The sequence below is a fragment of the Lupinus angustifolius genome, chromosome LG06 (genome assembly GCF_001865875.1).
Source record: "Lupinus angustifolius cultivar Tanjil chromosome LG06, LupAngTanjil_v1.0, whole genome shotgun sequence".
In the NCBI taxonomy this organism is placed as follows: domain Eukaryota; kingdom Viridiplantae; phylum Streptophyta; class Magnoliopsida; order Fabales; family Fabaceae; genus Lupinus; species Lupinus angustifolius.
Window position 1 is genome coordinate 29602960 of NC_032014.1, and position 13990 is coordinate 29616949.

A 13990-nucleotide genomic window follows, 5' to 3' on the forward strand; every position below is an offset into this window, starting at 1 on the left:
ATGATTAACAAAATATCTATATATTTAAGGTCGAATTAGCCTTAGGTGTAGGGTTGAATTCATATTCAAAAAATAACTAGATCAACATTTAGGATTAGATGAGAGATAAATCATAGTCATTCACCCCATGCTCAGCCTTATGCACCTATAACACATTCCAAAATTAGAATGTAGAAAGTCAAGCTTAGTTATCCACCTGAATGGAATATAACCAAAGTACTGTTGGATATTAAGATGGGATTAATTTGGCGATGCTGTCTAGGCCCATTCAATATGGTTTCCACATTTTTGTCATTTCCAAACAAGACCTAGCTAGGACATTATTATGCAAATTCATCAAACATTCATATTTATCATTTAAATAGGTAGGGCTAGCTATATATTAGCACAGAGTTCCAATTTCCCAATCTGCATCACTGACCATAAATACCCTTCCCTATAAATGTTCTTTTAGCAATGGCATCATCCACAGTATTATACTCTTTATCCAATACTTTTAGTTTCCAAAATCTGTCTTTTATATATATGTATATATGTATATATATATGCCTCCTAGATTTAAAACTGAACTGTAGACTGAACTTGTGAAACCTCCATGCTATGGTTTAATTGATTCAGTCAATCAAATAACATAAGACATAATAATTAGTTCATGGTTTAATCAAGTCACATAATCAATTCAATCTATCTTTAAATAACACAAAAAATACTGCTTTAAAGTTGTGCACGATGTAAACAAAAAGTTGTGAAGGGTGTTTATCGATCCCCCATTGAAGTCATTAAGTAATTTATATTCTATCCAATGACTATCACTCTATCTCTATTTAACTGTCCATTTTGAAAAAAATTGTTCATATTTATATATTAAAAGTTCAATCATATATTAGTTATTATTTTCCATGTTTACCATTATTTATTTTTTATTGATTTACATACCTAGTGGAAAAAATTAAAGATCCATCACATAGAAACATGATAAAGTTGGAAAATACAAAAAACATTGTGATGTAAATTAACACAATTATTATATTTCTCTTACATGTTTTTTCAATACAGATAGATAAAAACAAATGTACTAATTGGTACTAAAAAATTAAAAGCTATGGCTCCTGACTATAACAAAAATTCTTGGTTAACAATGTATCAAATGCTTTGTCAAACTAAAAAATTATTACTTGGTCCCTTATTTTTTTTTGCTAGGCAAAGGAGAATTATATTAAGAAAAGCATAAGTAGTACAAACCCAATACAACAGAGAACAAAGTCAACAACAATGGAGAATATAAGATCAAGGATCCAAACACCACTTGACAAATTAAACATAGTTCGGTATAACAAAGGCCACAATCATAGGAAATCAAACCTCTCATTTATCGTTAACCAGAGAGGTGGATCTTAGTCTCCCAAAACTTCTTTAATTTGAAGATAACAAAAAATAGTTCCAAAATATTTTGTACAAGTGCTTTGCTACTGTCATTAGCTAGGGCTATATCCACTCTGGAGAAGATCACGTGACCTTCATTATTATTATTTTTTTGAAAACAGAAAACAGAACAAAGAAGGAAAGGTTACATGTTCCTAAATCTATAATTAGGAAGAGACAACCTATTCCTATTGAATTCAAGCAGAATGAAACTAGGCAAAGTTTCCCACCAAGTATACAATTTAGAAGTAATGGCAAAAGAAACTAGTTTATCGGCACAAGTATTTCCCTCCCTATTAATATGAGATATTCTAAACTCCATAGATGAAACCTGCCTTTGACAAAGATGCCCGTGGTTAAGCAGCTTCCAAGGGACTTTGAATTTGCCATTAAAAATGTCCACTACGTTCATAGAATCACATTCAAGCCAAACTTTGATCCAACCATGATTGTGAGCAATCTGAATTGCTAAGATAGCAGCCCTTAACTCGACATATAATGAGTCATTGACGCATAGGTAGGAAGCAAAAGAGCCTAAGAAAGCACCCTGGCTATCCCTGAAGATTACTTGGTCCCTTATCAATACACTGAAATACTTTCACTGATTATCATAATTTTGTTGGTGTGAAGCACATATATATTATTTATTTAATAAATCAAACATTATTAGCCTTTAAACCAAAAAATACTGAAGGATTCAATAAGATCTTATAGCACTAGACTGATAAATTAGTATTTTATTCAAAATTAATAGTTTGAATATGAGTGAGAATATTTATTCTGAAGCATACAATTATTTTTTAAGGGATAAGATAGTACATCAAAAGTGGCATATGTGAACAAAGTTTTGGATGAAAATGTTAGGTTAACAAGAATGTGATCATTTAAGTCATTCTATATTGTTTATCACAAATAATAGCAAAGATTAAAAAAAGTTATTTATCAAAATAATTTTAAAAAAAAATACTAATCAGCATGAACATATATGTGTGGGAAGCATACAAAGAAACGTGTTAGTGACATCTCATTGAATTGTACAAACGCATTATGCAAAAACAAGTTTTGAAACAGTTAAAGGGTGAGAAATAAATAGATGAAGAATTGTAGAGGGGTAGCTATATTTAATATGCAAAAACAAGTTGCTTTGTTTGTTTCTATATTTACCCACTATACATATGATATCGTGGATCCGTTTATAAACGGACAACAAATCACCTTTTCAGGGTTAATGCGTTCAAAAAGAACTGACATGAGTACATCAAAATACCAAAATCATAACAGGGCGAGCTGAGTTCAACAAACCCTAAACTCTAAGGACTATGTCTATATATATAGTAGAGTAAACATCAATAGCCGGGGTCACTATATCTCTTAGCATCATTGTCTCGTCATATTCAAGGGTGCACACAGTACCCTTATTACATATTCATTTTATCTCATAGTTACATATGTAAGAGTTTAAAGTTGTGGTCAAAACTTCAATCTTCAATGTACTGTACTCTCTGATTTGGTGATGGCAGTAATAATAATTACATATACTTTTCATCTCACAAATCATCTATTTGTGAATTGAGTTTTTTTGGGAAGAAAAAGAAAAGTTTAAGAGTGAACACTTATTTCATAAATATCAAACCTATTCATCTCTTTCATACTATTAAAAAAATAAACATGCAAACACAACCTAAAATATTTGAATTGTTTGGGTAGTTTAGGAATAGGGTACGAATCTGCTGGGGGCTGTTTCGTTAGGGCAGGAAAGCTTAGTGAGAGGAAGATGGAAGAACATCTAATGTCTCACTGTTTTGTATTATTCAATTTATCAGGAAATATGATTGATCAGGAAAATATTTAATAATTGCAATTTTAACTTAAATATATTTTTTTCAACCATCGGAAATGATAGTATATAGAGTGGTACAACAAATATTTTCCCGATGAAGAAGGGGTCTTCTCCAAGCAGGAAGGGAGTGAACTAATAAGCAGAAAATGCAAGTAGTAGAGCATAGATACTTTTCATAAAAAATGCACACTATTATGTACAATATGCTTGAATACGCACTTACATGTTTTCATTAAGCAACCTAGCTAGTTGCTACGTAGTTACTTATATATTTACTGTTGCACGTTGGAGAAGTTGTTACATGATTTTCACCGTGAGTAAAGCTTATGTTATTTGAAATCAACAACTTGAAAATAAACTTATAAAACGCTTGTTATTTTGACATTTTCAGAGAAGCCTAACATTTTGTGCATCTTGGACCGAGATATAATTTCACGATAATCATCTAAAGTTTTTATTATCCTTATATCTAAATTAAACAACTCGAGGGTCGTGATTCAATTGGCTCACGGATTCAAGTTATCAAGTATCAGTCCAATTCACACCTATAACTGATTCATGCTCATTTTTCATTGCCACGAGTTCTCAAAGACACCACCCAAAAATAAATAAAAACATAAAAAGATCAGTCTACATATAATTTTTTTCACATGCTATAGTAATTTATTCGACAAAAATAGTTTGTAACTACAAACTTGTAGTGTATAATTGTGCGTGTATAGCTTAAAACTTTCACGAATGCAAGTATTAGTCCAATTCACATATATAATTGATAAATAAAAGATACCACCTAAACATAAATATATTTTTCATTAGCAAGAGTTCTCAGAGATACCACCTAAAGATAAACAAAAGCATGACAAGATTAGTCTACATATAAAACTTTTCACACATACTATAGTAGATCTATTCAACAAAAATAGTTTGTAGTTGCCACCTCGTAATGTCAATTGTAGGTTTGTAGTGTACAATTTTTAAGGTGGCTTAGAGCTTATAGATACCATAAGAGATTCAGTTACTCCAAGAGTAAATTTTTCAAACTTACTCCTTATCCGATGTGGAATAAGTTTAAAAAACTTACTCTTGAAGTAAGTGAATCTCCACCCTATAAATAAGTTGATTAAATTACACATGTTTTATGTAACTAATTTTATAAATACTTGAAACTTGTTAATTTGTGGTTTACTTGTTTGTTTATTAGTTATCAATTAGTTAATTAATTATAGTGAATGAATTAATTTAAAAATATTTTTTTTTTACTATATTTATTTTTCTTGGCTCTATCCTTAATCTGAAAAGGTATATTTATATATATTCCGCGTAAAAATAACGTAAGTCTTGACTTTATAGTAATTGATGTAATTTTATTTAATTTTAGAGTGTAAAATTGTGATACAGATTATTGAAAATTATAGGTTGAAATTAATCTGTCTTTTCACGTTAGAAGTGAAAATGAAGGTGCCATAATTAGATAAAATATGATAAAGTAGTTTATACGTTGAAATTGTAAGTTTTTTATATTGGTATGATATAATTTATTATTTATTAATTATCATTAAATTTTAAATAAAAGTAATATAAATGAATGATGTGTTGATAATTTTACATAATCAATGTGTATATATTAAACTTGTAAAGTAAATGTAAAAAAAATATAATAGTGTAATTTGTACAAATGATTCAGGTATTTGATGGAAGTGAATAATCTGTTAGGCAAAAATTATCATATATTGAAAATTATTTGATGTAAAATGCAATACAGTCAATTTCCAACTCATTATATAACATTATTTTTTTCAGTTTATACTTTGTGCTTTGGAATAAATATTTTATACTGTGCATAGTTTAATATGTTACGTGAATATGTTATGATTTAGACTAATTTCTGTTTTTAGTAAGATTGTGATTTTGATTATTAGTGTATTTAAGTGGGAATTATATATAACAAAGCATCAAACTAGCTAGGATATGCATTCACTTTTTTAGCACAAAGAATTTTGATTTTTCTTATGATTTGTAAAAAGCAATGACAACAATAATTGAAGTGGAAGTGATACAACTTAGTGATTACAGCATAATTCCCATAAGTGTTACGAATTGAAGGGAATATGAATACTACTGTAATTAAGAGGACAATGAATGAATAAATAAATAAATTATATTCAACAAAAAACTAAAAAAATAAAAGGACAGTATAAATTCATGGTTCTGGACTTATAGCTATGGACACTTCCCTTCTCAACTCATCTTTCAATATAAAAAGTGAATTATTATTCCATCCAAGTACCCTTTTGAATGAAATGACATGAAACCACTGACATTCATTTAGTGAGTGGAATACCTTTATACCCCAAACCCTCCCTTAAATTATCCTTCTACATCACAATCCATTATCCAATTAACACTTACGGTAGGAATTTAACCTTTTTATACCCTTATTGAAAAAGGTTCAAATTAACATTATCTTTGTCCATCCATTTCTGTTCATAATCATATATTTATTTTATGCCTCAATTTCTTATAGCCTAGCTCTATAGTGAAGCGCGTGCAAGGTATAACTTCTTGTACTATCATAGGCTATATGAACCACCAATGCCTTCAAAAAGTTGTCCTATCAATATTCGTTATGCATCTTATTGAATACTAAGATATTTTTTAATATTTTAGTTCTTCTTTTAATTCTTTGTAGTATTAGTAAAACACAAGTGAAATACATAATAATTAGAAGAATGATGATAATGTTTCAAGGCTCTAGCATTACTTAATTTACTTTAAAAATGTTTTTTTAATATATTTTAGCAGTCATGTTTTTAAATTAATATTTTATTATTTTCATACTACCAATCATGTCATATAAAAAATGTCCATCACATATGTATCCAAAAAAACCCATCATATCTATATCTTTCTTCTTAATTAGTTTACCAAAAAACATTCATTCAATATTAATGAATACATGGAAAGTTGTATAGATATGTGCCTTTCTAGGCACTACAAATCATAATTATAAAATAATTTATATTAATGATTCCTCAATATGTATGTATATGGATATATTTATGTGATTCAAGCTTCCACATCAAAAATGGGGTGCAACGAAGCATTTTCAATCGAGATTACTATCAATGATAAAAAAAATTATAATTTACGCTCGCAGGTTATGGTGAGCTTATATTCAAGGAGCACTGCAGGTTACTATGTTTATATGATAGTGAAAAGTTAAAAAGATATTATAAATTTGAGTCTTACCCACAACGAATACTAATTATTAATGTTATAATATTTTCCAATAAAAAAAATATAATCACTGTAATTAAGTGGAGTGGCTTCTAAATTCTAACTAATACATGTTTTGGAATTGTAAGGACTTATGGCATATAAATATAACTTATATGGACCTGAGACACAACATCTCTTATTTTCATGGATGTAAAAATAATTAAACTTTAATTGTTTTGCACAATTCTTACCCTGGCTACTTTATAATAAAATAAAATAAGCAAAACATATATTACAACATATTTTCGCTACTACTAAAAAAGGCAATACCAAAAAAATAACTGAAAATATTATGTAGTTGATGATAATCCGAATCCAATTATCCCAACTGGATTATTCATATCATGCTCTCTATTTTGCTACATATTTTTCTATTGTTTTTCTGTTCTTTTATATAACAATACAATAATTTTTATTATTACTCAAATCTAACAACTCAATGCTATCACCATTTTAGTTGATAAACGTTCGTTCCCTGACTTTGAACAGTGATATATAGCCCCTTGCTGCTATATGATTATTAAAGAGATCAAACCCAACATGAATCCCCATATCACTATATAGCCTTAACATTAATTATTTGGATGATTCTAAAGGAGACTATTTTAACCAGATAAACAAATAATGTATGTAATAACATGACTAATAAACTATTATTAAATTTAATTAACATAATTACTTTTATGACTGTTTTTCAAATAAGTGAATCAACTAGCATTGGAAAAAGTGTATATATAAGCAAATTCATTAATAGAGTATAAGAGGTACTCAGGCCATTACAGAAAAGTTAGAAGAGCTCTTGTATACATCAACTACCATTGAAAAAAGTTAATCTGATGCTTTTGTAAATAATGTATCATCCGAATTTAATTTGACCCAACTACAGCTAACTTTTTAATATTTCTCTTGTCCAACTTTTTTATCCCAATTGATCCACATAAGTACCATGGAGCTTGTGGATTAGTGATGGAGGTTGATCCAGTTTGAGCCTCGAGCATCCAGTTGCATTAAAATTTAAATACCTTAATAGAGTTCTGGTGTCCATAATAATTTTACCCAGTAGAGCAAAATTGTTTTCTTGTGGAAAAAACATTTAAGTAACTTGAAGGAAGGTGAAGGTTGCCGCAACCTTAAAGTTATTGTTTAGTAACTATCAGGATGACTATAAATCTTCAAGACAGCTTTTATGTTTGTTGAGTAAGGTTGAGTACATCTATTATCTTTAGACTCCACTAAGTGAGAGTCTCGTGTACCATATCGTCTTTTTTTAAAGAGTAAACTTGGTGTAACAATAAGGTTGCTGCTTAGTTACCATAATACGATGAATTCAAATCCTAAAAATAATATATTCGTTTGTGAGGATAAGATTACATACATATGCCCTTCTTAGGCTCCACTAAGTGGGAAACTAGCTAGGATGCTAACAAGCCATTTTATAACTTGAAAGAAGAGATCATCACTATAAATATAGGGTTTCTACTACTTCATTTTCACACAACACAAGTCCTCAAAAAAAAGCAACATTAACTAGTTGTTCACTTTGAGTAATTTAACTAATATTTCATATATGGCAGTGAATATGAAATCAGATCCCCTTGCAATTGGGAGGGTGATTGGAGATGTGGTTGATTATTTCACCCCAAATGTGAAAATGAGTGTCACATACAACCACAATAAGCAAGTCTACAATGGTTTTGAGTTTTTTCCTTCCTCAGTTTCCACTAAGCCTAAGGTTCAGGTTCATGGAGGTGACATGAGATCCTTCTTCACTCTGGTACTTAATTCTTTCACCAAATCCTCCCTACCTTCTTCATCTTCTTATTTTTCATCATAATCCATGATTTTCTATGTTCCATGATTTTCTTTCAGGTGATGACAGATCCAGATGTCCCTGGCCCTAGTGATCCATATCTGAGGGAACACTTACACTGGTATCTATATATATATAACCCTATAAATCTATAATAATTAATATGATATATATGTTCATATATGAACAAACTAATAAACTGTCATAGAAGGTCTTTAATTAGTAATTTCTGAGTTTTCAGAAGTTGAGTAAAGGAAATAAAGTAAAAAATGTACACGATTTCAGATACATGCAAAGATAGATAGATATGAAAAGCATTGTCGTACTATATCATTTAGTTATGCAGCTCCACAGGTAGACAATGTTTGACCATATATATTTTCTTACTTCACAGGATAGTGACAGATATCCCAGGCACAACGGATGCCACATTCGGTAAGTTTTTTTCCTTAATTTTAAACATAAACATGATTAATTATCATTAGAAAATGCACTTATAATGATAATATAAAGTTTTTATATTCTATTAGCATATCTCATTTATGGGTTGACCATCATCAACTTTTAAGCAACTAATCCATATTAACAATAGTACATATAAAAGCTAGTGGATGCACACATATTAAACTACAAATATATATATAACCTTTACCTTTTTTTATAGGAGAAAAATTATCTATGCATCAAGTTTTAAACGGCATACATGCATTAAATTATCTCTATCTTGTTTGGTGAACAGGAAAAGAGGTTGTGAAATATGAAATGCCAAGACCAAACATAGGGATACATAGGTTTGTGTTCCTTCTATTCAAGCAGAAGGGCAGGCAAACAGTAAATAAAATACCAAGTTCAATGGACCTCTTTAATGCAAGGAACTTTGCACATGTCAATGACCTTGGTCCTCCTGTGGCTGCTGTTTTTTTCAATGCTCAAAGGGAAACCGCTGCCAGAAACCGTTGATGTTCTAAAATCCTGTGTATGTTAATCATCACAAGTTATGTAATGGCCTATCTATATAGTAGTGGCCACAAAAATAATAACTTAACTTTAGGCTGTAAGGGTAGCATGTATCAACTACTGTCACTTTTTTAGTTTGGTTCATGGTTTTCACTTATTTTAATTTCTAGTCAATCAAGTCTTTAATTTGAGTTTCATCATTAGGTCTCACTAAATAATGTTACATGGGAACCACATTATCAATATTAATTCTACCTAATACTAGCTAGTGCTTAGGCTGCAAATTTTACTTATAACATAACAATCATGTAATCAGCTGGAGCGGACATATTTGATTTATGTATATTCATCTCTATTTCAACCTCACTGCCTCTTTTTTCATCTTCATCCTGTACAACACATTTGAAAAAGAGTTTAATTTTGACATATAGTTAATTAGTATTTTTTATTATTTAAAATGAAGCATATATTTTTTTATCAACAATTAAATTTATTAATAAGGAAAAAAGAAATTAAAAGGAAAAGTGGTATGCCTATCCACAAACCTCAATTGTTATTACACAAAAAGATAATTAAATAGGTGCAACACTCATTCCATATAAGAGAAGTTGAAGTTATTATAACAAGCACAGAGAATATTTCAAGAATGTAAGAAGATAAACTTCATCACTTCATCAAGTTAATTTGAATGACAAATTCTCAAATATGATATTATTTTTCACATGTCAAATAGTTCATGTAGTGATAAACCAAATGGACAACCATCTTTGTATACTTTTCTTCTCCAACCAAGTCATATTCAAATGAGTAGAGAAGTTTACCTTAACATCATTACATAGAATTTAGGAAAAATCAAACCAAGTAAAGGTTTTGCCAAACATGATAATACTTCGAACAAGTGAAAAACAGGTGGTTTATATTTTCTTCCTCCTCCCCACATAGAAGACAACATGGCACTTCATGTGCTCCTAAGATCTCCCTTTTAGCTAGACACATCTTTGTTGGGACTCCTTCCAAGAAAGTTCTCCACACAAAATATTTCATTTTTGATGGGACATTACATCTCACAACATTTTGAAAACTGCTTTCTCATCTCTTCCATTTTCATAAGACAACACCTTATAAGTATTTCAAACCGAATATTGATCTCCTTTATCATGTATTTACATCCATCCATCTACTACATCTTGATTTGGCACAGAATTTCCAAGAATTTTGATAAGTTCTTCATGCTCCTCTTATTCCCAAAGGAACAAACTCCACCTCCATGTAAGTTTCCAAAGCGATACACCATTTCATCAAAAAAATTCATCAATGATTGTACTTGGTAGGTTTATTGTTACATTATAATGTAAAACAAAAATTTAACATGTACGGTTTATTTTTACCTAATTGATCATATTTCCTTTGAGAATTCATTCTTTTACTAAAAATTATTTCTCATACTAGATGTATTAGTTTTTATGTATTTCTGTTACATGTCAACAATAGACCTTGTTTTTTACCATCAATAAAATTATGACAATTATATATCGAATAAAATTAAATTAAAAGTATTACACATGCTAATACTTGATTAATTTGAGACAAAGATATATGATTATTTTCATAATATGATTTCTGTATGTTTTTTACATGGGATTTAGATAAATTTTGAAGAACCGGTTTGATTTGGAAAAATGTTTTTTTATTATTGATAATTACACCAACGGTCTTATACTTTATAATTTGGCTGCTTTCCTTAAAACTCAGTTTGGTGTAATTATAACAACGAGAAAACTTAGGTAGCATATGAGCTAAATTATTTTAGGTGTACATTACTACATGAGTTTGCAATGATTTAGGGTTTGATCTTTCTCACTCACACAATTGGTTTTCCTTAATTGGCGAGCAAGCTATAGCCAATAAAATGGGTCGGCTCAAGTTCAACTTATAAATGGTAACACTTAGGTTTTAGAAGCTCTTCCAAATAGACTCTAAGCCATTTGTATTTGATATAATAAGTCTAAACCCTCCATGCTCTAAGCCAGCTCACTCATGCCACATAAAAATATGCTTGATCTAATTAAAAAATTATTTATTATTTTGTGGGTATAACTAAGGATAATTCGTCATCCTATGGGTAAATACGATATTTTGTCATCTTCTTGACAAGTTTCATTTTTAAAAATCGAATATATAACCTTTGTTATAATGCGATATTTGGGGATCCAATGAGGCTTAACATTACTAAATCAACACCCTATTAGTAAATCGGACCAAATATTTATGAATTGTCACTTCTAGATTCAATCATGGAAGGCAATGGCTAAAATTTTAAATTGAGCTGAATAGTGTGAATTACTTAAACCCTAAAATTTTATCTATGAATGGCATGATCATCTAATATCTATTAGTTATGATAGTAGTAACCAAAAAGTTAACATTACCACCTAGTTGTGTAAGTAGAAATGAACTATATTTCTGGATAATACCGATCAAAATTTGATAAAAATATAAATTGATAACTATTAGATTTAGAAGTTTTGACCTTATAAATAAAGTTGGTTGAGATATCAATATAAAAAATACATAGATGATCAATATGTGTCAAAATCTTCACCATTTTCTTAGTACATAAATGAAAAATATAGCACCAATGGGATAATTCATCCTTGAGATAAAATAATAAATTCTACATGCATATTTTGTTTTCAACTTAAAGAGTATGAAAACAATTAGCAACATGCAATTTGTGTTTTTAAATAATCTTAGTTAGTAGAGTTAAGTTTAGCATGTTGTAGATATTATTGACTCTAACAAGTGAATAATATCCTGTGGACAGAACTCATTGCTGACTCATTATTTCTTAAAGTAGAAGTGTAGAAATCCCAATATTCAAGGCCCGAAGATTCTGAAGTAAGTTCCTCTCTGAACTGAGTGAAAAAAAGAGTTTAGGCGTGCTAGACGCCATTCTGACTCCCTAAAAGGCTTAGGATCAAAACTACACACTGTTTTCCTATAACTAGTAACTCTTCTTTTCCTTTTTGCCTTCATAGGAAACTGTATATATTCTCTAACTGTAGCTACATCAGGTAAATATATATAAAACTAGAAAATAATATCAACCTAACATATCCTTTTTATGTTGCAACTTACAAACTAAACCTGAACCAACTATGTGGTTCAGAAAAAAAGTGACATTGTATATTTCTCTAAAAAGAAACCATATACTTTCTTTTACTGGGAACTTCTGCATACAAAACAGAGATAGAAAAGTCTAATCAAAAAAATTACTACATATATATATATATGCGTGGCTAGTGCCTATTGGATTAGGCCCTAGATAGCTACACTATGTCACCAATCATAGCGTGCCACGTAAGCAAACCACTCGACCATTAGTCTACAAGGGAAAGGAGAATGCTGTGTCAAGAAAAAGAGTTACAACACACTGATAAAGGAAACTAATCACACAACTTAGGATATATTAAAAATGTTTTATTCTTGTTAAGCATACATTTTATTCTTCTAGGATGATATTATTTGTATGCATATTCCTCAGCATACTCTTAAATGAGTGTTCTTAGGAGTTCAGTGTGTACACAGGGACAATATAAATGTCTTTTATTTGAAAAAAAATTAATGTTTTTTTTTTCATTTACATTATCTGTATTATTTATATATTTAAAGACAGTATTAGTATTTTTCCAATAAAAATCATAAATAATCAATAATATAAAAAACTTTATACTTCAATTTAAAATCATTATTTATACTTTGGAAAAACAATTTTTTGCTTCATTTGTGTGACACATTTGATAAAAATAAATAAATATTCCATGATAAAGCCTAGAGTTTTGGGATAACCAGCTAAGACATAAGTAATCTTTAGGATACGTCCAAGTCCTCCCCTTATTGGCCCCAAGTCCAAAGGTGCAAAAGTTCTCATTGTTATAGTGTAAATCACTATATATCAGCCCAAATTCTATTATTTATTATTCATATATTTAATGACATTATTATTTTTACAATAAAAATCATAAATAATTAATAATATAAAAACTTTATACTATCAATTTGAAATTTTTATTATCAACTATGGAATAGCTATTTTTGCTCCATTTGGGTGACACCTTTGATAAAAATATAAATATTCCACCATAATGTGTGGACTCTTGGAAAAGCATCATAGATGTAAATTTTAGGATGCACCCAAGTTAGCCCCCATCGGCTCAAAGCCTAGAAGTGCAAGAGTTCTCATTGTAATAATGCAATTTACTATTTATCCTTAAATATATCTCCAATTTATTTTATATTTAAACATAACTTCCAATAATTTAAATAACTCAACCAATATTCCACTTAAATGGTGAAAGTTTCAAAATTTATTGTAGAAACCCCACAACCTACTCACATTTTACTCATCTAAATAAATTTTAATTTTATCAATTATACTTTTTATCATCCTTGCAATACTATTTGAAAGATAATATTATGAAGTGTGGTATATGGATGACATAACAATGTTGTTGTTGAGATAGCATGAACTGGTGCTTCACCAAACTTGAATCACTTGAGGTGGGTATTTGACATTCAAGTCGGTATTCATAGAAGATTCCATGTTGATAGAAGACAAAGCTCAAGTGCGAAAAGATGTGATGAAGGCAAGGGAAGATCACAAATAGAAGATTCTACATATT

General features: G+C 29.5%; 1 protein-coding gene across 1 annotated transcript; it reads left to right on the top strand.

Annotated features, from left to right (window-relative positions):
- LOC109350801 (CEN-like protein 2) lies at positions 8062-9313 on the top strand. The gene is made up of 4 exons (XM_019592106.1): positions 8062-8315; positions 8411-8472; positions 8746-8786; positions 9091-9313. The coding sequence occupies exons 1-4, from the start codon at positions 8109-8111 to the stop codon at positions 9309-9311; spliced, it is 531 nt and encodes a 176-aa protein (XP_019447651.1). The 5' UTR covers positions 8062-8108; the 3' UTR covers positions 9312-9313.